The sequence below is a fragment of the Tiliqua scincoides genome, chromosome 3 (genome assembly GCF_035046505.1).
Source record: "Tiliqua scincoides isolate rTilSci1 chromosome 3, rTilSci1.hap2, whole genome shotgun sequence".
Taxonomy (NCBI): Eukaryota; Metazoa; Chordata; class Lepidosauria; order Squamata; family Scincidae; genus Tiliqua; species Tiliqua scincoides.
Genome location: NC_089823.1, coordinates 89,618,936 through 89,646,389, shown reverse-complemented (window position 1 = coordinate 89,646,389; position 27,454 = coordinate 89,618,936). Strand labels below are relative to the sequence as shown.

At 43.3% G+C, this 27,454-nt stretch overlaps 1 protein-coding gene across 3 annotated transcripts in view; it reads right to left on the bottom strand.

Moving 5' to 3' along the window:
* The window catches only part of TMEM131 (transmembrane protein 131), a 97,303-nt gene extending 70,423 nt beyond the window's left edge, over positions 1–26,880 (bottom strand). For 2 of the 3 annotated variants that reach the window (XM_066621972.1, XM_066621973.1), the window contains exons 1-2: positions 26,598–26,880; positions 9,189–9,250 (exon numbers count right to left, since the gene is read on the bottom strand). In XM_066621972.1, coding sequence (XP_066478069.1) covers positions 9,189–9,250; positions 26,598–26,760 — 225 coding nt within the window. In that variant the 5' untranslated portion in view covers positions 26,761–26,880. Of the gene's footprint in view, positions 1–1,402; positions 1,466–9,188; positions 9,251–26,597 lie in introns of those variants that run through there. The other variant, XM_066621974.1, reaches the window with a different exon arrangement.
* Between the last annotated feature and the right edge of the window lie 574 nt (positions 26,881–27,454).

Genomic DNA, 27,454 nt, shown 5'->3' with positions numbered 1-27,454 from the left:
CTTGGTTATAACTGATAAAGTGGATTCCTCAGAGACATCCGTCACACACATGTTCATCATGAAGTCTATAGCATGGAGTGAAACTAAAAGCTGCAGGCTAAGGCAAAATATAACTGCTAGATATTTTACACTCAACATGGGAGAGTGTGGTAGAAGCTCAGATTCACAGGGAATCAAATGTTCACCCAAAGCTAAAAGTCAAATGTTGCATGTCCTAACACCACTTCGAGAAAGAACCAATTTGGATGGCTCAGATGGAATTTTTTTGTTTGCATTTGGATGCAGCTTTCCAGCAACACTGTAATTCCTAGAAACAACCATTGTAATAGAGCAACAGTACAAAAAAATTGTGCAGGGTACCCTCTTCCTCAATCAACTAGAACAAAAGGGACAACAGAACCACCAATTTTTACTATATGTGAAGGCAGAGAAGGACATGGTAGCTCAAACTGCCTTTTATAACAAATATGGTTTATGTACCTTGCTCCCTGGTTTTAGAACATTACATTGAAAAAAGTAATAAATTATAAACAGAAAGGAAAATATGTCAGATTATCTTAGATGAGTGCTTGTGTTACATTTTATGAATGGTATACACAAGCATTAAGACAATTTTGCCTGTTAAACCAGCATAAAGACAGTAACAAACTCATCTAAATAAAACCGATTACATAACTAAGCCAGAGGCAAACATGAAGTGACACCTTCCGTAATGACTCATGAAGGCATGGAAATACCCTGAAATGCATATGCATAATGAAAATAAATCTTATTAGCTTGAAAACAGCCATATTCAGAATCAGAACCTCAAACTGATTTGCAACTAACAAGTAGCCATTGGAGGGCTGTTATCTATATCTGTAATGTTATCTGAAGCTAGCCCAGATAGCAGTTTTTCCAGATGGAACAGACTGAGTTCCCATGCAATGACATCTACTTAGTAGTAATAATCAAGCTTAGGGTATAGTCAAGAAACACTTGACACCAGTTGAATTTTCCTACTCAGATCAATAAAAGATCAACTACTGAACTTTGGTTGGGTTATATGTCCTTAAACACTATGAATGCAAAAGCTGTGTCAAGATATTTCAGCAATCAATAAAACCCTACTACCCAGTTTGATCAAGGAGGTCTTGCATAAGCGTAACTCTGCCTCCATTTAATGGAAGGCACTTTAGTCAACTGTACCTACTGCACTAAAGACAAAGAAAGGAGAGGGGAGACATACATGAGAGATAGAGATGCTATTCCAATGAATATATATACTAATTTTCAGATGAAAGTTTATTATGTTTCTGACTTATACAGCAATTATTTCTTTTGGAGCTACATGTTCTATTTGTAAGATTTAAACATGAATTGGGGCCACAAAGTTGCAATTCCCATCCCCCCAAGAACCAACCTTCTGGATAGCCATAGTTTTAAGCAGTTGCTAATTATCCACAGATTTTTCTATCTCAAGGCTGATGAGAAGGTCCCTTTAAATCTAGTGTTCCCAATCCATGGTCCGCAGACCACTGGTGGTCCGCAGCGCGATGTCTCTGGTGAAAAAAGAAAAAAAAAGCCCTTCCAGGCAGAAAAAAGCCTCTGCAGCGCCAGCAGCCAATCAGAGAATAGCCTTTCTCCGTCTCCTGCCTCCCCCCTCCACCTCCCTTCCCTTCTTGTCTGTGAGTGCCCAGACAAGCAAAAAAGTGAAGCGCAGGGGCCATGTAAGGAGCGCGCGCGTTTGTGCAGCCTTGTGGATCAAGCTGCACGCAGAGGAGAGGTGCCCTGCCGCCTACTGCCTCCATTCCTTGACCCTGTGCGTTCAGGTGAGCTGTGGCAGCCTGGTTTCTCAGCAGTCAGATCAGGACTCCAGTCAGCCTGGGAAGTCCCTTTTGCGGGTGGGCAGGGGCCTGAGGAGGGAGGGGCCAGAGGGGGATCCAGGCAACCAGGTTTTTGCACCTCTTTTGGAGAGGGAAACAGGCAGCATCTCTGCTATCTTACTGCAAGCTGCTCACCTGGGGAGAAGCAATTCCAGAAGTTGCAGAACAGACACCACCGTAGCCAAGTACAGCAGGTGTAACCCCTGACTTTTCCTCCTCAGAGAGCAGCAGCAGCTTTGTCCATGGGGAGCCCTCTCCCACCCCACACTTGGCCAATTCCCCTATCTCCTCAGATTGCAATCCTATGCATGCTTACCTTGGCATGCATAGGATTGACTATAATGGGACTTACTTCTGAGTAGACATGCCTAGAATGGGGCTGTTAGTCACACTGTGGCTGTGATGGACTTCTCCAAAAATTTCTCCAAAACCCTTTTAAAGGCATCTAGTCTAGACACCATCATCACATCTTGGGGCAAGGAGTTCCACAGACTAATGGCAGAGTAGGCAGCTGTTGTTTTGTGGCTGCAGTCTACCTATAGGCTTGCTCACTCTCTTAGCTCCAAATAAAGTAGTACACAGCTAGAGCATGACAACAATTAGAACAGGAAGTGATGAGAGGCTTTCTCCCCCTAAAGACCTTGCAGTGCACACCAAAAGGACTTTTCTTCCTGAGACATGCAGCAGCCATTCTGAGATGTCACTCTGAGCTGGTGCTTCTCCTTCAGGACTGACCTGCCTAAATTATGTTGAACACTTTCCCTAAGGACTCTGGACTCACAAGTGGGGGGAGCAGGGCCAGGGCTGTGTAACAAAAAGGAACTGTGGAGGGATGTGTGTGCTTTTTGTTGGCTAATTTAACTACCTTGCATGACTCTTGTCTATAAACCCCTTGTCCTTACCCTCTCCCTTTTTGAGGTGTTTTTCCACATTTAAAAGAGGCAAGGGCTGTGCGTAATGTGGTCTGGTGTGGGGGAAAAGAGACTGGATTGAATTGGGTGGGTATGAAAACCTGAGTTGGGGGGGGGGATTATTTTGTGTTCCATGTATACCCAAGACTTTCACAGCTAGTGAATCAAATGCAAACACAACCATCACATTAATTATTAAATAATCTTCATATGTATTACAAATTTAATTGTTTTTTGTGTGTGTGCGAGTGTGATGGGTTGCATGTGGTTCCCGCCGTCTCCAAATTTTGCCTTAGTGGCCCTGAGCTCTTAAAGGTTGGGAACCACTGCTTTAAATTAAAGGATAACAGTCATTTAATAAAGCCAGAGGGCAGCCGGTTGACCATCAATCATTCTGCAGGCTTCACTCCTCTCCCTTCCCCAGAACATGTGAAAGAAGGCTTAATGGCAGCAAATATCACCTTCTCCATTCTTTCCCCCTTGCTGGGGCTGCTAGTAAAGTGAGGGATTGCTGCCTCCTAGTGAAGCCTAAGCTCCTGGAGAGACTGCTTAATTCTGAGTGCATTACAAAGGTCAGCAAGGCTGTTTTTCAATCACCGGAGAAAAGAGACTTGGTTTTTTAAATTGATTTGCAATAGTGCGTTTTTTGCCATCCATGTTTCTTGGAAAGGAACCTTAGCAAATAATGAGACTCAACCTGTACAAAAGATAGATTTTAGTGCATAATAATATCTATACGGAAAGGAAATATGACTGCTGCCTGTATATGCCTCATTTATATGTGGATGTTAACCACTACAGAGCAAGATTGGGGGAAGAGTCATGTATATGCATGCTGTCAGTTTGTCATCATGGACAGTAATGGCATGTAGTTAGTTCAATAACTGTCAGACCACTCACTTTGTCATACCAGTTAATTCCATATTAACATACAAGTTGCTATATCTGACACTTCATAGCAGAACAGTTTATTTAAGGTATCATTCCCATCGTCAAAAATGAAAACCTTAAATAAACTCAAGGATGAAAATGCAGCTAAACTGTAAATTCTGAAGTACCTAAATGCCTCTCTGCTAGAGGGAGGTTACTGAGTACCTCAAAGTTCAGAAATATGGCACGCTCTATAGTTGAAGATATGACAAGACACTCAAATTACTTCCCAACTGTATAATACTATACAGTACAAAGATAAATAAAAAGATAACAAATGCAACATGAAAGTCAAAATAATCCCAAACAATTAGCAACGGAACCCTTGGCTCAAAACCAGTAAGACTCACCTGCAACCAGAATCTCTGTTCACATGACAGTTGCTATAGCTGTCAGATTCCAAATTTCCCCATATGTTATGAATTCATAATCTCACTAGTATTTGCAGAAACCAAAATACCTTACATAACAAGCTCTGCAAGTAAGATTACAAACACACTCTCCTATCAAACTGTGCTTATAATTTTGGGGGAAAAGACCAGAGAGCACACTCCAACATATACCAAGAACCAAAATATGGAACAAACATCAATAAGCTGCCCTTGAAAGAGCTTAGAAAAATGGTTCTACTTATTTAATAATTCCTAGTTTTACAGCACAATCCTAGGCAAGTCTACGCAGAAACAGGTTCCACTGAGTTCAACGGGACATACTCCCAAGTAAGTGTGTACAGGAATGCAGGTGATGTTCACTGAATGTGTTATCTTCTGCAGTGTTCTGCAATGAAATATTCTTACTAAATTAGCAAGTGGTAGGATGGAGAATCCTGCAGTACCACAGCTGCTCTTAATGGGTGACTCAGCAAATATTAAAGACTATGCTTCCACAAGTTTAGTTACTTGATCTACTTCCTTTTCAAGCTATATATGAGGCTAAGCCAGAATCACAACAGATATTTCTAGCACCTACAGTACATGCAGCCTAAAAAAAAAATTAAAAACGCTAGCATTAAGTAATAGCAAGAAGCTACATTAGTATTTTGTTCCTTGGCCAAGACCACACTACTAGTTCTGCAAGCAAAAGGAAGGTTAGGATCTGTAATGCAGAAGCAATAGTTGTCCTGTGCTGACCCTTCCCCCTTGTGCTTTTGAAACTGAGAAGTTTCAACTGTAGTTAGCCACATGGCATTATGGGGAAGGGAGAGAGCTCCTGCAGAGGAGTTCACCAGATGCAAACAATCAGAGTACCTAAAGAAGCTCTTGGCTTGTTTCTACCCAGTTTGTTCTGTAATTCCCAGGATATACAACCAACATCAAGCAGTACTACTGATTAGAACTCCACTTCCAGGTTTTGTCCCAGGAAGTTAAGACTTTCTCAGTGTTCCTGATGATGTCTGGAGATTGTCACTTTCAGACATTTTCATGAAAACAAGCTGAAACCACTACTTGAAGCTTGCTCAGTAAGTATGCTAGCTTGACTAAAGTTATAAATAAATGTGTATGTTCACAATTTTGCCTCCTGTCACTCATTGTGCTTCTACTGCTCAAAGAGCAACACAGAAAGAAATGAGGACACGAAACAAGGAAACTGATGCTGACATACCTGCACAAACTCATTTCTGCCCTAATAATATAGATCAATGTTGATCATGTTGACCAAACTTAGGAATATCTACTTCAATGCCTTACAAACATCCACATTAAGATACAGAAGGGTTTGGATTTAATTTTAACATTTTAAAAGTAGATTCAGGAACCATTCCCTTTCCACATTGTGAGTTAGAAAACATGTGGTGTGTCACACCAATTTGTCTTTTTTCTTGCATTTCTAAGCCCCTCCCCTACTTCAATACCCACCAGATGGCTGGTACATGGAGGTTTCATTTATAAATTTGCGTTACAGACCAGAAGGCTTATGAAAGATAATTTTCCTCCACAAGAAAAAATGTAACTAGGAGTTAATGGGGAATGTGTGTACATTCATGCCTCAATGGACTTAGAAGGGAATTTTATTCCATAAACAATAGACTAAACTAGGCATGGGAACTGTAGAGAGTGGTATGCAGTCTTGAACATGTAGACCAGTACCGCCCCCCCCAACAGCAGCCATCTATAATGCAACTTCTCAACATCCTGCCACTGGAAGAAGCAGTAGCAATACTGGGTGGCAAAGGGAGAGCACAAGCCCTCTCCATCCTCTTCTTGGTGTTCAGCATCACTGCCATTTCTCCTCATCCTCTAACACAGGGGTGTCAAACATAAGGCCCGGGGGCTGGATGGGGCCCGCGGAAGCTTTTTATATGGCCCTCAGGCTCTCATCTGCTGAGTAGTGCTGAGGTGCTGCTGCTGAAAGGGCAGCCCACATGAAAATTGGGCTCTCCCATATCTTGAAATATGATCTAGATTTGCATATTTTCTCTTCTGTCATTTGTAGTTAATGAGTTTCTAAGTGAGAAAAAGTGTTTATTTTTGGTTATGACCTGTTTAATGACATCACTTCCTGCCTAATGACATCACCTCTGGCCCTTAAGCAGGCATCATGAATGCTATTCGGCCCTCATAATGAAATGAGTTTGACACCCCTGCTCTATCAACTGATGGACAGAATACTTAGCCCAGTACTCCCTCTCTGGCCATTATAGGCAGCACAAGATGCTGAGGGAGAGAGGTAAGTGAAGTGTACAGGGGTTGAGGGTTATTCTTCCTGATATTCCACTTAACAACAATAACTGACCATATTGTAACAAATAATGATCCCTATTAAGAACCCTGGGGCATTTGGTGGACCAATGTGAGATACAGGAAGCTGGACTAGACAGGACTATGGCCTGATCCAGCGGGGCTGTTCTTATGTTCTTAACTCGGAGGATGCAGAGAAAACAAAGAAGAGCAGCAGCAGAGTAGCAGAGTAGGCAAAATCTAAATATCAGGGATGACCCTTCAAGCCAGTGTTTCTCAAACTGTGGATCAGGACCCACTAGGTGGGTCGCGAGCCAATTTCAGGTGGGTCCCCATTCATTTCATTGTTTTATTTATAATAGACTTGATGCTACTATGGTATGTCACTGCATTTGGGGAAATGTTACAGAACTGTACTTTTAACAAGCTACTATGTATATTCTTTAAACAATGATAGTAAATGGGACTTACTCCTGGGTAAGTGTGGGTAGTTTTGTTAAAAATTTTCCTGTTTGATTATGTCACTTCCAGTGCATCCTGACAGATTCTCATTCTAAAAAGTGGGTCGCAGTGCTAAATGTGTGAGAACTACTGCTTTAAGCACTCAGAAGAGTAAGAAGATACACAGGCAGGGCTACAAAAATAAAAGACTCAAGTGTGGGAAAAGTTTACATCATGCTCCTGAAAAGAGTTGGGGACCATGCAAGAAAATAAAATGGGGAGACTTATAACGAGGGATCTCCTGTCTCTGTAGAGCACTGGTTCCCAACCTGTGGTCCGCATACCAGAAGGTCCATGAAACTCTGAGAAGTGGTACACGATGACTCGGGGGGGGGGGGAAGATTGTCTTCAATCATTTCCAGCTAAAGTGTCAGCTGCGGCTGTGGGCAGTCCATTCTCCACACGCTCGGGTAGTCTGTGGAGGGAGCGCTTGCTTGGGAGATGCTTCCCTGCAGACCACCAGAGAGGGCAGACAATGGACTACACACAGCCAACAACAAAAGCAGCAACCCACAAATCTTCTCAAAAAAGTGTATATATAATAAATCTAATTATTAGAAATGTAATTGTATTTTTTTGTATGCAGGAGGGTGGGGGGGGGGTTGCATGTAGTTCCTGACGATTCCAATTTTTGCCTCAATAATCTATGAGCTTCTGGAGGTTGGTAACCACTGCTGTAGAGCAACTCTGCTGAGAATGCGAAGAGACAGCAACGAAATAGAAGGCAAACAGGAGAGATATGGTAATTGAGTGTAACAGGAAAGAAGTTACTTTTTATATGTTAATGCAGAAATTGCATGAGGACAGGCCATGGTGGGGCCTCAGTGAGAAGTATACACAGTAAATGTTAAGTGCCACCCTCTACATGAGAAGACAGATTCAAGCAGTTTAAAAATCTATTTCATCTCTCACCAAGGATGGATAGGAACAATTATTTTTTATTTACTACTCTTGTTTTTGCCCTCCACCTGCCTGCGTTCTGAGGTGTATCCAATTCCCAAATTCTGAATATTTATTATCTCTACTTTCTATCACATGAAGAAATGGCATTATAACCAGTAGTTACTATCCATTGCCTGAGAAGTTGTGGGCAATTGTTATAGTCCAAATGTACACACATCAATGCAGAAAAAAATCCCACTTTATTCAATGGGATTTCCAAATAAACACACACAGGATTGCAGCCTTAAGTTTCAAGTTAAAGATCCTACTCAGTATCCCTGCAAGTGCATACAAACAGCACCGAAAAAAAATCCAACTCTTAAGCTGCCGAGTTATATGGGTAAGAACAAAAGGCATGAAGCTAGCATGGAAGAAGGAGTATATCCTCCAAGCCTTGGTTGTATGACAACTATTTAGTTGTAAAGCAGTACATTTAAATGTGACTAAATGTCTTTTTTTCTTGATGATTTCAATCCATCCATTTTGTTACCCAAACCATTTTTGACAGTCCTTTCTGTTCATTTAAAATACTCTATTTGCTTAACCTGGCACTCAGAGAAGGAACTTGCAGAGACAAGACTGCACCAGGGCTCTTGATCATCCCCACAACTTATTGACAGTCCACAATGGTGACAACAGCTCTTCTTCCCCTACCACCTTTCAAGAATGGAAATAAAGAGGAACCACCATCGAGGTTTTTCAGCAGCAACTCCCCCAAACTCCCATTCTTGAAGGATGGTAACAAAGACAAGACACTGGTAGGATCTCAGTAGCAACTCCTTTTCAACTCCTTTTCTAACATATTGGAGCTTTAGGTGGTGTCTCCTTCCTGCTCTCAACAACCAATGTAATCACAAGGACTGGGAGAAAGACCAGTGGCAGGTAGAAAGGGCAACATAAGGAGAAGCTACTAGGCAAGTCAGAGCAGCAGCTGGGTGAGCATACTAGCCAATGGAAGCAGTTCTACTTTGAGGGACATTTCACTAGTTAATAAGGGCCAAGTAGGCGCAGCAGGAACATGTGCTGACTTGCAGCCCACCTCTACTCACTACAATGCTGCTTGCTGGTCCCAAACCCAGGTAGGTCTTCTGGCTCAAGCTCAGCAGGTCCCAACTGCGGCACATGAATGGTGCTAAGACAGATACAGACTAAATAATGGGACACTGGGAACTTGCAGGGGAACAGATGAAAATGATGGAGTTAGTTTTCACCTCCAGACAATCCCATTTTTTTCCCCTTCATCAAGAGTTAAAGAAAATACTGCAAAGACCATACAAGGCTATTTAAAGGGATATGTCAGAAAGTTAATGCATAGATACATAAACAATATAGCACAGGCCTATTTTATGGAAAATCTTTACCTGTAATAAGCCTCCTTCATCAAAGCGCAGAACTTCTATTATGCTATCAGACTGAATGAAAGCTGTGAAACAAGAGAAATAGAAATTTAAAATTTCATTCAAATCAATTCATGATTTTCAATTTCAAGAGATCCAACTTTTCCCTGTGGAAATCAATTAAAACTGGACAAACTTGGCCAATTTTAAAAACGTTTTAGGAGTCAGTTACAAATATAAGGGCAGTCTTGTTGGATTGAGTCAGAAGTTCATCTAGTCCAGCATCCTTTTTGCAACAAATAGTCCTGTGACACTTAAGCAACCAAGCAATTTATTTCAACAAAAGTAGTCATGGACTGTAGTAAGAAAGGAAATGAAGGACACTGGCTATGGCTCTCCTCATTTTTAGACACTTCGCACAGATGGTTAACTTCAGAGGGCTGTCCGGTTTCAATCAACAGGTGCTTAACTTATTTATGGTGACTTCTTTTATTTGGAATCCGTTTTATTAGTTCTTGTTAATATTATGTTTTTATCTTTGAGACACATCTTGTGGACATGTTTTGGCCCAAAAAGAGGGACAAATTGTCTGAAACTACCACCAGCACTGGGCATCATTACAGATTCCACCCCTGTATAGATGTAACCCAGTACTATAAACAACTCTTAATACAATCCCTATATTAAAATGAGTCACTTGTCAATTCTTATTTTTAAAATGATTAATTGGCATCTGACCAACAGTAGAAGTCAGCTTGCACATAACATATTGAACAAGAAGCGAAGAGCATTGTTGCGTATCAAGCGGCCAAGTTCACTGAAAAGTCTGGTGAGCATTTAAAAATCATGTGTGCTTGAGAACCACATATTATTATTTATTATTAACAGTACTGAATTCTTGAATATTAACAGAATATTGAATTCTTAACCACCAGGACAACTACCTGCCTGTAATCCTTGAGGAACACAAGTGATTGCATTGTAAGAAAAAGAATGCATGCCAAGAGAAGCTGCAGGGCTTGTAAGACATACAGGTCTAACCTTGTAATACACCGATTTTTTATACGGATTAGTGTTTTTGACTCAACACTAATGGCCACTGCAAATGAGAAGGAATATGTTGATCCCTGGGGAAGAAGAAAAAATCCATCCCTTTAAATTCACAGTTTAAAAAACTGCTTTTTACTGTTGTAGAGAGACAGTCATGCAAGCGATTACAGGTATAACCTAATAATCCACAGATTTTTCTATCTCAAAGTGATGAGAAGTACCCTTTAAACTAAAGGAAAACAGTCCTTTAACAATAGCCTCATTATTGTGAGAGATGGCCGAAGGCTGACAATCCATCAATCAGTCTCTCTCCAGGCACAAGGTAAACCCCCCCCTTCCCTGAGCAAGTGAAGCAAGGCTAAATGGCAGTGATTAGCACCTTCTCCATTCTTTCCCCCTCATTGTGGCTCCTGGTGAAGGGAGGGATTGCTGCCTCCTAGTGAAGCCTAAGCGCCTGGAGAGAGACTGATTGCCTCTGTGTGAATTACAAAAGGTCAGCAAGACTGTTTTTAAATCACCAGAGCAAAAGGACTTTTGTTTTTTAAATTGGTTTTAGTGCATTTTTTGCCATCCATGTGAGTTCTGGAAATGAAAGGGAACACTCGTGAATAATGAGATTAAACCTGTACAGTGGAGCAAAGACAATGCTTCTATAATCTATTCCTATAACTGAGCTCCTATACCCCCATCACATGACCATTATTTCAGTCTCAGGACCAAGACTTCAGGCCCTTACTTTGATTGGGATTGGGGAGGGGTATATATGAAAAAAAATTCCCCTGGGGGCTGGGGATAAGAATAGGCCCTCAGTTTGGCTGTACTTGTCCTAAGAGGCGACTAAACAGCCACCTAAACAGCCACCGGGTAGATGGGACTCCGGAAGGCAGCTCATCTGAGAGAAGGAAAACTCTGATCCCAAACCTCCACTGCCTTGTGGCTACATCCAGTTAAGGAAAAGGCTTCAGGAGTCAACCTCGAGGCAAAATCCAGAGCCGGAGTCCCTGAGGCAGTTCATGGCTGAACACAGTCACGTTCTGGCAACTCCTGCGACGCCGCTGGAATCAACTGTATTGGCCTCTGCCTTTCCATTGGACCATTTCAGCGACGTGGAGAGGGGGGATTTGCTGCATGGGTAACAGCCTATCCTCCATACCTACTTTACCCAGGCTTCACGCACTGGAGAGGACACTCTGTTCCAGAACCACCATTCAGAGCCTGACACCATAGTCTTCCGAGACTGAAGGATGCCAACAAGATATATGAAAAAAATCTTACACCAAAACCACCATATAATATCACTCAGTACTTTCAGTCTGCTAATCAGGAGAAAGTGATATCCCTAACATACTGTGGTATGCCACAGTAAAAGGACATAGGCCATGCCATCACAATTCACTACAAGGAATAAGCAAAATCCTTCAAGTTCATGAAGTTCTACAGTTGCATTCACAGTACCTTACAATCAACATATCAAACCATACAAGATCAAGTAAAATAAACAGCATACGACTATCCTCTTGAATTCAAATCAAAGTTCAACCAAGTCAACAAATTCAAATATATAGAGTAAAAACCATAGATATCACCAGCTGAAAAGCAACAACTTTTCTAATGAAGAAGGAAGCTGAGACCAGTAGTAGATTGCTAAGATAGGGTCAGTATCATCAACATTTAAAGGTTGCTCACAATGCTATTCAAATGTAAAGTGTTCATAACCTGAGTAAGGAAGAAGTATTTTAAGATTTATCCACCATACATAACAGTTCATGAGTGGTTGGTCACATAGCATGCACTAAACCAGCATTTCTCAAAGTTATGAGCACACAGTAAGTAACCACCAACTAATCGGCACAGTGGCACTCCATGTATGTATTAGCACTTTGGGGCACCCCAAGATTCCGCACATGAACTTGTGGGGCTTCCAGAGACTGAAAAGTTTTGAAAACCACTGCATTAAGCCATCAACATGGTGCCAAACTAATCTTCAGAGTTATTCCTGGAGAGAGGCTGCAGAGCTTGTAAGCCAGACAAACAGCAACAAGGTCATCTGTTCCTGTCTTCTTGTCCTTCATGCTAAGGCCTCCAGGATTTCAGGTACACCTGCAAAAAAAGGCTTGGCTGCCACTGCTTTATAAGTTTCCGTAGAATGCCCCATATCATTTAACATATTCCAGGTTTGATAATTGTTGCATTGAGTGGGAAGCCCTCAATTCAGAAGACTAAACAACAAACACTTCAAAACAGCCGTCGTGTCTCACCAAGGCAGTTTCAGCCACAGTCTATCTTCAATGGGAGCATAATATTTACAGTGTTGATGCAAGCATACAAAGAATATCTGGTGAGCAATTTGAGCTTAAGAAATAGTACTGCATTATCTTAACAATTCTTACAAAAAGGTAAGAAAAGATTCCACAGTACATTTGATAACTGGAAGAAAAAGCCCTTCAGAATGCGATATCTAATAAAAAACTTTTTTGCTCCTGGACAATGGAGCACTTTTGTCAGAATGGAGTTGGTTTTTGCCCAGAGATGTCTAATGTCTTTCTCCAGTTTGTATTACTAATTAAGCTACATATGAAATTTACACACCAAATCTGCTGAGAAAAAAACAAACAAAAGAGAGAATATAAGCAGTTGTGCCACAGCATCCATGGGGTTCCAACCCTGCAGATGCCAAAACCTGTGGATAATCAAATCCATAGGTCAGGGCAACCTAAATCTTCTACAACTGTGCTCTGGTCGTGTCCAGAGAGCCTTTTAACTGCCCCGAACCTCAGAAAGCCTCAGACCCTACCCTACCCTCAGAAGGAGGTCTCCCTGACAGAAAGTTTTCTAAGGTCTCTGGAAGACAGAAAATATGGAACTTCTGATTTTTGGAACAGTCGCATTCAGAGGGTGCAGGTCCGGCCTCGACTTGGACCCCGTGGGTTCCGAATTCACAGGTAAGGATGCAAAACCTATATATACACAAATGAGAAAATCCATAACAATATCCTAATACCATTTTCAATTACCTCTTGCTTCTATCACCACACATTCTCCTATGAGCTGTGGGTGTACACCACCTTTGCCTAGTTCTCATGAGGTGTTAGAACAGTTACAGCCCTTAAATACTAGGTTATTTTTTACAGTGGTCTGGAGGTTGGATTCCTGCCCCCATACAAAATACTTTTGTCACATTTGGAAATGCTAGGTTAGTGTGACTTTATTTTTGAGTAAGTTTCAATAAACTCATAAAAGCTTACTTCTGAGTAAATACTATAAGAATAGACTTGGTCACACAAGTAATAGAAGAGCAGACAGCAATAAGACAGATACAATGCAAGAAGCTATTATACAAATATAGCCAGCAAGAAGACTAGATAATGTAATACCCTAGTGAGAATGTGCCTAGACCAATGTTTCTCAAACTGTGGGTTGGGAACCACGAGGTGGGTCATGAGCCAATTTCCGGTGGGTCCCCATTCATTTCAATATTTTATTTTTAATCTTTGACTGTGACTGCAGGTATGGTATGTGACTGCATTTGGAGAAATGTTAAAGATCTGTACTTTCAACAGGTTACTATGTATATTCTTGTAACAATGATAGTCAATGGGACCCACTCTTCAGTAAGTGTAGGTAGGATTGTTAAAAATGTTTCCTGCTTGATTATGTCACTTCCAGTCATGACATCACTTCTGGTGAGTCCTGACAGACTCTCATTTTAAAAAGTAGGTCCCAGTGCTAAAGGTGTAAGAACACCTTTCAAGCCTAGACAGCTTGAAAAATCTATTACAACCAAGAACCAGCAAGATGACAGCATAGCAAATATGACTTCTCTAAATATGTCTCATATGCAAGTCATATCATAGATTTAGGAAAGATGTTCAAAACTTTCATGCAAGAGCAAAAGGCCAAGAACAGTACACCGCACAGCTAAAATGAGAGAAACTTACAGAAATGGGTTGTGGAACCATCAACAAGCATGGTAATGACCAAAGGCGGCATTAGACAATTTATAGATGGCTTTAAAGTTCAACACACACACACAGAAATGTGGTCATTTAATGACAATTCAGTGCTTTCTAGATTCTATCATAATGACACACAACAGATACACTAGAATTTTAAAATTAACAGGCAGATCCAGGAAGAAGTAGCAGTGCAATTAAAATATTAGTATATTATATTACATTAGTGCAAACCTGAATTACAAGTGTGCCCTCACACCTCTGCGAGCTACACACACTCCCACCCCAGATACAAGAACCATGGAGGTGAGCAACACCTATCTCCGCTGTCCCCATCTCCCATTTTCCCCCCACATGCCCATTAATTCATTTTTGAGACTTACTGAAGCATGAGCTTGCTTAACAGGGTTACTATAAGCATACAAGCTTATAGTGACCTTCAGGCAGCCTGGACACTTAGAAAAAAACTAGACCAAAGTTGACAGGAAGTGGCTGTTCAATGACAACTGTTCATAGAAGAAAAAACCTTAACTGCTGCTTTCTGTGTATTAATCACTTGCAAAAAACAGTGTCTTTGGATAATTTCAAAAACAGTAAAGCATAAGAAAGTTTCAGATGGAAGTTCTCATTACTATTCAGGATACCTGAAAAGATACGTTCAAAGAATTCAAAACATTTTACTGAAAATTTCCTATACAAAAGATCTTGGAAACTTCAAATATTCTTCTTTAAGATATGAACATTTGTACTGCCCTCTGCTGCCACTACAAGGTTTGTTTAAAAGAGCAGCTATCAAGTCAATCTTGATTATTTCTCAGGCTACTCACATAAGCACCATTTTTAGGAGTCTTGTAACCTGCTTCTCTCCAAATGGCATTGAAGTAGGTAACAATCGCAACAATAAAATCTTAAAAAGTCACAAAAATTACACACTCATGCACAAAGACAAAGCAACAGTAAAAACACACAAAAGATTTTAAGGCTGCAATCCTATACACATTTATCTGGGAATGCCATAAACTCAATGGGGCTTACTTGTAAGCAGACATCCCTAGGGTTGCACTATAAGTCTTGAATTAGTTTGCTGAGGTTCTTGCAGTAGGTACAATCCACAAAGAAAGATTATAGTAAGCAACATGAATCATTATAATGTTCTGATCCACTACCTTCCTTGTCTGTTGGGGATCTTCTGATCATTATATGATTGTGGGTGGCAATATTGTGTGCACTTTTACTACTAGAGGTGGGAGACTAGATTGGATATATGAATACAGTATTTGTTTATAAGAGTGCTTATATGCAGTCAACAACAGGGTTAAAAAATCCAAAACAATGTATGCAACTCTCAAAGTACTAGAAACAGATCAAATAAGAGAAAAACATAACAGTGACGTTTAAGAGAGCCTTCCATCTTCTCAGCATTGTTAGTAGCAATACAGGTTGAGTCTCATCATTCATGAGGATGGCAAAAATCGAACAATGTCCTTTTGCTAGAAGATTTAAGAACAGCCTTGCTGACCTTTGTGATGAAAGACAGAGTCATGTTGGCATCCTTTAGTCTCAGAAGACTCTGGTATCGCACTCTGAATGGTGGTTCTGGAACAGTGTTCTCTCCAGTGTGCGAAGCCTGGGTAAAGTAGGTATGGAGGATAGGCTGTTACCCATGCAGCAAATCCCCCCTCTCCACATCGCTGAAATGGTCCAATGGAAAGGCAGAGGCCAATACAGTTGGCTCCAGCGGCGTCGCAGGAGTTGCCAGAACAGGACGGTGTTCAGCCATGAACTACCTCAGGGACTCCGGCTCTGGATTTTGCCTCGAGGTTGACTCCTGAAGCCTTTTCCTTAACTGGATGTAGCCACAAGGCAGTGGAGGTTTGGGATCAGAGTTTTCCTTCTCTCAGATGAGCTGCCTTCCGGAGTCCCATCTACCCGGTGGCTGTTTAGGTGGCTGTTTAGTCGCCTCTTAGGACAAGTACAGCCAAACTGAGGGCCTATTCTTATCCCCAGCCCCCAGGAGAGTAAGACAGAGTCATTAGGCAGACAATCTGCCAGTCTGCAGGGGCTTAGAAAGGCTTCACTCTGAGCCAGCAACCCCTCCCTTCACCAGAGCACAGTACTGGGAAGGAAAGTGATTATCTTTCTTCATTCCAAGGGCTCACTTGCTTTGGAATGAAGCTGTTCCAAGTGCCTGGAGAGAGAATGATTGATGGATAGTCAGCTGGCTGCCTTCTCTCCCATTAAGGAAGCTATTGTTAAACTACTTCTTTCCTTTAAATTAAAGGGCCCTTCTCATCATGTTGAGATACATGAGGAAACATATTAAGGGGAGTGGCGACCTGGTGAAGATGGCAGCAAAGGCAATTTTGGGTTTGCGCTGCCACCAACTAAGTAAAAAAGGGGGTTTCAGGCTTGCACATCTGTGGCAGTGGCTGAGGATGCTGCAAAACCCAATTCTTGCCACCCCTGAACACATGTTAAGTTCAAAAACCCCTTTTTGGGGATCCCTGTTAGGTTGCCACCACCTTACCTTGACTACTTAGTGGTTCTCTTACTTCAGTGTACAGGTTGGGAACCACTGCCATAGACAGTTGTTCAACAGGGACAGAGGATCCTGCAAGCCCAGCCATGCAGATCACAGGAAATCCACAAAATGCTTGGCAGCAGCAACCAGTGTTCCAGCAGTTTTTCTCTGGGGTTCTACTTGTTCCAGACAGGTCACTGTACCTTTGCAAAGTCCACAACAAACAATGATACAATTGGTACAGTCAGCCTTCATATTCTGATGTCTGTCATACAAGATGATTTGCAACCCCAATTGTGTGTGTCTGAAAGAAATGTTAAGAACATAAGAACAGCCCCACTGGATCATCTAGTCCAGCTTCCTGTATCTCACAGCGGCCCACCAAATGCCCCAGGGAGCATACCAGGTAACAAGAGACCTGCATCCTGGTGCCCTCCCTTGCATCTGGCATTCTGACATAGCTCATTTCTAAAATCAGGAGGTTGCACATACACATCATGGCTTGTAACCCGTAATGGATTTTTCCTCCAGAAACTTGTCCAATCCCCTTTTAAAGGCACTCAGGCCAGATGCCATCACCACATCCTGTGGCAAGGAGTTCCACAGACCAACCACACGCTGAGTAAATAAATATTTTCTTTTGTCTGTTCTAACTCTCCCAACACTCAATTTTAGTGGATGTCCCCTGGTTCTGGTGTTATGTGAGAGTGTAAAGAGAATCTCTCTACCCACTTTGTCCATCCCCTGCATAACTTTGTATGTCTCAATCATGTTCCCCCTCAGGCGTCTCTTTTCTAGGCTGAAGAGGCCGAAACGCCGTAGCCTTTCTGCATAAAGAAGGTGCCCTAGCACAGTAATCATCTTAGTCGCTCTCTTTTCCATTTCCACTATGTCCTTTTTGAGATGCAGCAACCAGAACTGGACACAATACTCCAGGTGTGGCCTTATCACAGATTTGTACAACGGCATTATAATATCAGCTGTTTTGTTCTCAATACCTTTTCTAATGATCCCAAGCATAGAATTGGCCTTCTTCACTGCCGCCACACATTGGGTCGACACTTTCATCAACCTGTCCACCACTACCCCAAGATCTCTCTCCTGATCTGTCACAGACAGCTCAGAACCCATCAGCCTATATCTAAAGTTTTGATTTTTTGCGCCACTGTGCATGACCTTACACTTACTGACATTGAAACGCATCTGCCATTTTGCTGCCCATTCTGCCAGTCTGGAGAGATCCTTCTGGAGCTCCTCACAATCAGTTCTGGTCTTCACCACTCTGAAAAGTTTGGTGTTGTCTGCAAACTTTGTCACCTCACTGCTCAGCCCTGTCTCCAGGTCATTTATAAAGAGGTTGAAAAGCACCAGTCCCAGGACAGACCCTTGGGGCACACCACTTTTCACCTCTCTCCACTGTGAAAATTGCCCATTGACACCCACTCTCTCTTTCCTGGTCTTCAACCAGGTCTCAATCCAGGAGAGGACCTGTCCTCTAATTCCCTGACTGTGTTTTCAGTAGCCTTTGGTGAGGGACCGTGTCGAACGCCTTCTGAAAATCTACGGGTTCTCCCACATCCACATGCCTGTTGACCTTTTCAAAGAATTCTAACAGGTTCGTGAGGCAAGACTTACCCTTACAGAAGCCATGCTGATTCTCCCTCAGCAAGGCCTGTTCGTCTATGTGTTTTGTGATTCTATCTTTGATGAGGTATTCCACCATCTCACCCAGTATAGATGTTAGGCTGACTGGCCTATAGTTTCCAGGGTCCCCCTTCTTTCCCTTTCTAAAGATCGGTGTGACATTTGCTATCCTCCAATCTTCTGGCACCGTGGCCGTTTTGAGGGACAAGTTGCATATTTTAGTCAAGAGATCAGCAACTTCATTCTTCAGTTCCTTAATGACTCTTGGGTGGATGCCATCAGGGCCCGGTGACTTATTGATCTTTAATTTATCAATGAGGTCTGAAACATCTCTTTTAACCTCTATCTGACTTAATTCCTTGGTCAGGAGGGGCCGTTTGGGCAGCGGTATCTGCCCAAGGTCTTCTGCTGAGGTCTTCTTCATTTAATTTCTCTGCCATCTCTAAGTCTCCTTTTCTCTCCCCTTTCCCTCCCTCACCATCCAGAGGGCCAACTGCTTCTCTGGCGGGTTTCCTGCTTCTAACATATTTGAAGAAGCTTTTATTATTCCCCTTAATGCTGCTAGCCATGTGTTCCTCATAGTCTTTCTTGGTCTCCCGTATCACCTTCTTACATTTCATTTGACACAGTTTATGTTCCTTTTTATGTTTCAGATGCTACTCTATGAGATTTTGCAATCTGTATTGCCTCCATTCTTCTGTTCTAGGAATGAGGCAGGTTCCTCAGGGCTCAGCTGTAGTCCACTGACTGCTGCCATGAGGAACGGAGCAAGGAAAGTTGCCAATAAGAGCTCTGCTGAGGCCAGTGAGTAGCAGATGCCAGCAATGATGCAAATGGACATAGTGTATGTAGCTTGACAGATTTCCTTTTGCATCAGCCTGTCACATGAAAGCTAAATGATTATTCTATGAATGTTCCCTTGAACAGCTCATGTGCTAGTCTGCCAGTAAAATGTGCTCATTTGTGGTACTTCCAAAACACATTTCAGTAAGAGATATGTCAGATTTGAATCTAGCCTCTCCCCTGCATGGGACATTTACTATGCCACAATTCTTGGCATAGCCCTTTCTTTCAGGTGGGTGCTTCTGTTTGTTAAATACACCATGAAGTGCAACCCTATCAGTAACTGCACCTATTGCAGGACTGCCAGCCTGTACCAATAATGGGGTGGATGCTGACAAAACCATCACATGGGTAGGACATGAAAAGAGCCATACAATGCACAGCAACAGGGGGCTGCCCAATATCAGCACATGACACTGTCATAAATATGTATAGGCCTAGGTTAGCATGTGAAGTCTGAACCAAACTAAGTCAGTAACGGAGAAGTTGCTAGCAGTTCCAAGCTGCAGGAATGTGAGTAAACAAACAAAAAGATTGTTGTCTCTCCTTTGCTGGTCAGAAAGGACAGACAACCAGAATTACAACCCATTGCAGTGTTTAACACCTCAGTAGACTGAGGGGCGTCTGATCAAGTGGAATGGAATGCAGCTATGGATCTCCAGTTGGGAGGGGTAAGAACTAGGAGGGCAAGGAACCAGACCCACTCTGAGAAGGTTCTGCCCTCAAAAGTTTCTGATTGGACAGTCTAAATAAATATGAAGTCACCTCAGTACTATTAGCATAAGAAGTATAATAATGAGTGCCCCAAGGGGTGTGTCTGGTTCTTCTTGGGCATAGTTTCTGGGTGCAACATCCTGCACGCTGTGAGCTCCATTGTCCACCATGGGCATCTGACCTCACAGGTAGCCTGGAGCTAAGAGATCTATAAGACTAACTGACCCAGGTGAGAGATAGGTATGAATAGAGATAGCCAGCTAGCTTTATTATTTTATTGCTGATATGTTTCCTAGATGTTTATGCCTCTAGCATTTGCTGTCTTATGTAACCTTATGTACTTAATAAACTAAAATCTCTTTTACCAAGTTGTTTCATTGCCTGTTGGGGACAAAGGTTCAGAATCCTGCCTAGCCCTTCAGCAAGCTACCAAGTGCTCATTGAAGTCTAGTAACTTGAGGACTGAAGCTATAACTGGAGAAAGAGCTCAGTGCCTGCAAGGGATAGAGTTAAGCCTAGAGGGTCTCAGTGTCCCTGGACTGAGGCACTGGCACATACAGGGTGATGGCAGTACTACTGGACAGGGGGGCCTTGAGGGCTTTAGGGTTCGAGAACCAAGAACTCTGAGCACCCTAAACCCCCCTAAGTTTGTGACAGACACTCACAACAAGGATGCCACTCCTATTGCAGGAGTTACTGTGGCATAAGCAGCAGTGAGGCAAAAGGAAAAAAAGAGGAAGAAATTCCAGTACTCAGAATTCTAGACCTCTGATGCCACTCTCACAAACATACTGACAAGCAATATCTTTCTCAGTGGAGCAAATCAAGGGAAGGAAGGTAACTCCCTTGGGTGAGTGCAGGCACGTGGAACATGCAAGACTCCTCTGGTCAGTCTTTTAAATTTGTACTTGAAATACTACTGACACAGAATTATACATGAAAAATATAATAAGACAGATTTATATGAACCATAACATATGTTGCAAGCACTGCAGCTCTGAAAAATGGACAGTAATCCTGTTTCAGATCAGTTCTGGTCTTTTTTCCTCCTACATACATCTATTAAAGTTCACTTTTCCTGTTTGCTGCCAGTCACCCTGGGCACCTTGTAACAATAATTGAAATGATAAAATAAAATACAAATCAATATAAACACACTAAAATAACAAAATATCAGAGACAAGTACCCAGAACAGGAGAACAATTGAACAGAAAAACTAAAGCAACACAGCAAAATGAAACAAGAACGTCTTTACCCCCACTAGAAGCAGACAAGGAGAGTGAATAAACCCAGAGAAAATTCCATGGCTATGTTGGCAACCTTCAGTCTCGAAAGACTATGGTATCGCGCTCTGAAAGGTGGTTCTGGAACAGTGTCTAGTGTGGCTGAAAAGGCCAATTCGGGAGTGACATAGCTATGACACCACTACAAAAAAGGCTCTATGTCCCGTTGCTACCAAGTGAACCTTACCTAACAGCAACACGTGTAGAAGGAGCCCACAGATAACCATGGAGAGTCAGCTATTTCATATGGAAGAGGCAGTTCAATCAATCAATCAATCAATCAATCAATCAATCATACTTTTATTGGCATATATCAAATAACAGCAGTTACTAAGGGGATAAACAACCACTAAAAGGATAAACATGATGTGTAGGGGAGATAGAAAAAGATTTAAGAAGTGGAAGATATTTTAACAATTTGGGATAGATAACTGGCAACTGCTATGGTAATGTCTGGTTGACACTTAGCAAAACAAAACAGGGATCAATAAATGGACCAGTACGATGTTGTAAAAAGGGACCCAAAAACAGCTTTTGAAGTAAACAATGCGCTGGACAATGGATCAGGATATGCTCCAGTGCGTCTGGTTCAAGGTGACAGAAGGAGCATAATCTACAATTCCGAGGAATGTAGGAGAATCTGCCAAGATGGTACGAAGAAGGGAAAATATTAAAACGCGCGAGCATAAAAGCCCTTCTAAGGGAAGGGTTTGTAAGAGTATCAAAATATTTAGAGGGCTGAAGAAGAGGCAGTTCCTTAGACCTGTTTTTCAATCTGTGTGTTGTAACCCTAATGGGTTTGGCAGCAACCTTCCAAAGCCTGTGCAAGAGGGGACTTGGATCCAATGAAGGTATTGCTTTATCAAAACTGAGTCCTTGATGTAATCCTGCACAGCCTCTTCTTGCTGTCTTGTCCTGCAGCTCCTAAGGCTAGCCCTGCTCAGGCTACTTACTACCTCACAGAGTTGTAAAGACACAAGTGGTGGGTGGATAGGTTCCAAGAGGGAGGTGAGATCAGTGGAGGGTTCTCAGACTCATTTGTTTTGGGAGGGGGTCATGGCCCAATAAAGGTTGACGCCCATTAAAAATATAGGGAAAGTGAAGGACAACACTAAAAATAGTTGCTCCTACCATAACACAGCAAAACTGCAGGCAGTCTTCCAAGCTGAAGGAAAGCCCCAGAATGCTTTCTCTTCCTGGTTGCAATGCATTCTGGGTTGACACTTGGGGAAGGGAGGAGCCTTGGAGCGACAAGGAAGAGGCTACTCAAAAGACTGCCTGCAACCAAAGGTTTTGCTGTACTACAGTATGAACAGCTATTTTTGGCTTTCTCCTTCACTTTCCCTATCTTTTTAAAGGGCATCCCCAGTATCCTCTGGATCCATACATACCTGACCTGCGGATACCAGGGTCCATCTGTACCTACACTGCAGGTCTCAGGACCAAGAGGACCTCTGTTTTGTCCAGATACAGCCAAATTTGTTAGTACTTCTCTAGTCTCCCACCACATGCAAAAAAAAGGAAATGAAATTTCCACTCCATTTCTGTGACTATTCTAATTTTCCTCCTAGGAAGAGAGGAAGGAGGGACAAGAGGAAGGCAGAATACCTTCCCAAATATACTGTACTCCATTGGGAGCAAGAGAAATAACATTATGGAGGCTGCTGGGAATGCAATAAGTAAACAGACAGCAGAAAGGTGTGTAGGTAGGACTGAGTACTTCCCACTTGGCTTTTTGCCCAGGGGCCAATGTTATTCTCTTGCAATAACCAAGCAAATGGCAACCTGCCAATCTGAAACACTGCAGGTATTTACACTGCAACCCAGCAAAATTTTTCATTCACATAGTACAGCCAGAACAGCTACATACACTGCCATTGTCAGAACCATAGCTCCACTTTTATTCACTCTGTAAGTAAAAAGTTAATTACCATTTTTAGAAATCTTAATTAAGTAAAACCAATATGAGTTTAAGCATCAAATATTGCAATCTATCCAATGTTTTTTAAAAAAAGCAATCTGACAAAGCAAGAAAGAGTTTAACTTTGTAATAAAATTAGAACTGTTGGCAAGTATGTCTGCTACTGCTCAGAAACATCATTCTGCAGACCCTGGCCATGTAAAATGCCATGACAACCTATTAAGCGCAGGCCCTAAGTTTCAATGCAAATTTCAGGCAACTAGAAAGTTAAACTCCTAATCATGACTGAAGCATAATAATCCAAATCATGACTCAAGCCTTGAGCCCGAGCACAATGCATATCATATTTGTTCTAAAACATTTTTAAAAATACTAATAAGCCTATCAGATGCTTTTACCATCAAAATAGGATATAGGACCAAAACCGTAAACTCAGTATTGCACAAAGATTTTTGCACTGTTAATAACTGGAGCAAGTACTAAACAGTTAAATCTCTACTTATGTGCAACCATCTATTTACTATTGCCAAGAATGCAAGTGATCACCCAATCCTAGTGGTTTCTAAACTTTCCCTGGTCACCATGCGGTTCCTCCATGGCGCCCTGTTGTAGTGGCACCATGCATGACAATTATGCAAGGTCTTGCTTGATCTTGGCCTGGCCAAGATGGCGGTGCCCAGGAGAACCAAGAAGAAGGAGGACAGGGACATCCCATGGTGCCTTTGTGAGTTCACTGCAGTGCCTTCAGGTGCTGGGGTGCCTAGTTTAGGAACTACTGCTAGCCAGTAACATTTCTTGAGGGTGCAGAACAGTGTGCTCTTTGCATTGAGAGTCTTGACTCATTTAGGTTGCACCCACTTAAAATTTCTGAAACAGGAACCCTATCAATTTCCAAAAGCTTATAACTGAAATAGACAACCAAAATCCTAGCATGGGGAAGCAACAGCGGTCAACCAGCAGGTACCAACAGCAGCCAACATTGTTCAAGAGATACTCTGAAAAAGATGAACTGCTAAGTCACAACAGTACAAGTAGATGCCTTGTGGAAACAAGCAGACTATCAGTAAAAGTTTAATAGATCCTGCCTTCTGAACCCTTTTGAAGTAAAGCAAAGAAAAAATGTGGTGGAGAGGTAGCAGTCAGAAGCCTACAGTGCAGAGTTGTGGCAGAGCAGGTCATAAGCATATAGCAAACCAAAGATCTTTGAACTGAGGAACGCCTTGAAAAGACAGCAGTACTGGAAAAGTAGCATGCAGACACAAGTAAAAAGATTAGATCTCTGACTCTGTAACGTAACTGACTGCATCATAGCAAGTATACAGAACAATTATCTCCCCTATTTGGATACAGATAAGTACTGAACAATTTCAGCCAAACAGTAGCCTGAGGAGTACCACATAGTCAGAGAGCAGACTATCCCCCATGAATCACAAAAAAAGATATATATATCTCAATGACAGTGCAAGTCTAACTGCTGATCATGCAAGTTCTCAGTTACACGTGAAGGTACATTTTGAAACAGGGTTAAGCAGCAAAATCTCAACACACACAGTGTCTATTTATCAATTATTGAAAGGAAGAGGCCAGTTCTCCACAGGCTTCAAGAACTCTGCAACAGGAAAAGTTCTGTTCAGATTGGTCAAAATCAACTCAGCCTGATTAAAAACTAAAAAAAAGTCAAAACAAAGCTATAGGCTTTCTGAAGGTTTATCTCCTACCACACAAACGGACTCCCAAAACATGTACCATACTTAGTGTTCCTTTCATAAAGTTACTGCTTTTATAAATTAGATACTGCTCAGGAATAAGACTCATATCCATGAAGCAACTTATTTATTTGACATATTCCTTCTCCAAAAACACCTGCTATCATTTTTCTGCAGTGGCTAGAACCATTGGCTTTATGCCACTTCTCTAGTGCCCTTTACAGTACTCTAAAGATCAACTGCTCAAAGATTACTGCTACAAGGTTTTTTTTTGGGGGGGGGGTGGTCCTGGAACAGCTTCAAGAGGAGAGAGGAAATCTCAAAAGGATAATAAAAAAGGAGGAAGAAGGAATTTACTGCATTTTGACATATTTTCAGGGCATTGCGAATAAAAGATTCAAAATACTAAAGATAATTATCAATTTACCATACCCCTGAAGATTCTTTATGAAACATACAAATAAATCTTTACTGCAGACTATTAGTTTAAGGTTGTTGTGTGCAGTCTACTTCTTTTTTTGCTCCAAAAGCTGCATCAATACTCAAATCCAATCTCATTTATATACTAAGCCAAGCAAGGGTTACATATGTAATACTGTAACACTTACAGTATCTCAGTGTATAGGTCATCAGAGTTTCTCAAAAACACAGAGGTATGCTTTTCACCCAATCAGGCACTAAAGGTCTAATCCTATCCAACTTTCCAACACTGATGCAACCTCAATGCAGCCCCAAGGGGAATAAATGTTTCCCTATCTTAAAGAGGCCAGCATGACCGTCCCCCACTGCAGGATGGAGTGCACACCCTGTTGGCAGGGCTGCATCAGCTCTGCTGGATAGGATTGGACCCCAAGTCCTTCAAGCTGAAAAATAAAGGAGGGTTGTGGTTGTTTTTAAAGCACATGTTTTTAAAGTACATGTTCTAACTTTTTAGAAAAAGAGTACCCATGGGAGCAAGATGCAAAGTGACACAATTTCATGGCAGCCAAGAAAAACCCTGCTGGAGAAGAACTATTTAAAACAACCCGGGTCCAACCTTGATGACCGAAGCCACTACTCTTGCCTCTGAGGAACCAGTCCAAGGTGGCGCCCGCTCCAGTTCCATCTCCAGCAGAAAACAAAGCAGATCACACCAGCAACTTTACCTCACTATCCACTGTTTTGTGTTTTTTTTTGGGGGGGGGGGGGTGGTGTTGAAAAAGTTCAGCAGCAACTGCTGGCCACAAAGTAGCTGAGGGAGCCAGGCCCAGGGCGATGGCAGGTCCCGAGCCGGGTGGAGCAGCAGCCAACAGGGCCAGCCAGTGAGTTGGCAGCCCGGCTGGGAGGGGAAGAGACTGAGCAAGGGTGACAGGGAGGGAAGGAAGGACGGGAAGGATACATGAAGGCAGAATATAGGAGGGCTGCGTGGGAGGTCCCCAGAGGGCCCCCCAAAGGAAGATACTTACCCAAGTGTCTTCCTGGGAGGCCCCCAAAAGGAAGACACTTACCTGTGCCTGAAGGAGGGGTGTGGGGGAAGGGGTCAGAAACCTCCAGGTCTCTTTGGCTGTGGACCGGAGAAGGCTGAAGTTCAGGCTAAGCCAGACTGGCCCCACACAAGGCTTCTTCAGGCCGACAACAGGGGCATGTGGGGCTGATGCTGCCCGAAGAGGGGGAGACACTGAGGGGGCAGGCGGGCGCTTAAACCCCAGGGGAAGGCGGAGGTGGCTGGGGGCTCCGGGGGAGAGCGACCACCAACGACCGGGGAAGGCGGGTTCCCGCTCCATGCCGTGCCCGGGCGGCTCAGGCGTCGCCCCTCACCTTCTTTCTCGGCCCGGGCGGCGTGGAGCAGCAGGGCCAGCAGCAGCCGCAGCGCCGTTCCCAGCCAGGGGGCCGCCGCCGCTGCCGGAGCCTCGGCGGCAGGAGGGGAAAAGCGAGGAGAAGCCGCTTCCCGCCTCGGCACCGCTGTCGTCGTCGCCGCCATCGCGCTGCTTCTGCCGCCACTGAGAGCTCCGTGTCCGCCTGAGGGGGCCTCGACTTGGCCCGACGGTGCGCGAGGCGACTCTCGCCGCGGCTCTCTCTGGGGCGCGTGCGGGAGGCAGCCAGCCAGCCTCGGCAGTGGCGAGAGCCCCGGGCACGCGCACCTCGCCTAAGCCCTCCCTCCTTCCCCCGCGCGCGCCAGGCGAGGGGCGTGGCCCAACTCCCGCGAGCCCACGCCTCCGGGGCGGGGTTGCGGAAGCGAAGCCCCCCATCTTGCTAAGGGCACGGAATTTCGAAGGGGGCGTGTCTTTCGCGTCTCCTACGCTAGCCGGGGAGCGTTGAGTGCAGCTCCGCCATCTTTAGTCCGGGCACCAAGCCTGAGGGAAACCTTTGGTCCCGAAACAGGCTTTCCCTCTTGACCCCGGGAGCCGAGTCAGCGCCTTCACCCGTGAGAGATCCTACAGCCTCCAGGCCGCAGGCGCCGAGGGTTGCCGCGTTTTTGAGACGGCGTTTTTCGGGGGTGGGCGACGCTCTAGCTCGCGCGCGTGTTGAGCTCTATGGTGCTTTCGACGCTCTGGCCATTTTATTGCTTGCACTTGCCTATTCTGGGAGGACGGGGGGGGGGGCTTGATTTGCAGAAGGCTCTCAGCGGAAGTAGAGCCTGAACTGCTTGTAAGGGTTGGCAGTGTGAGTCAGCA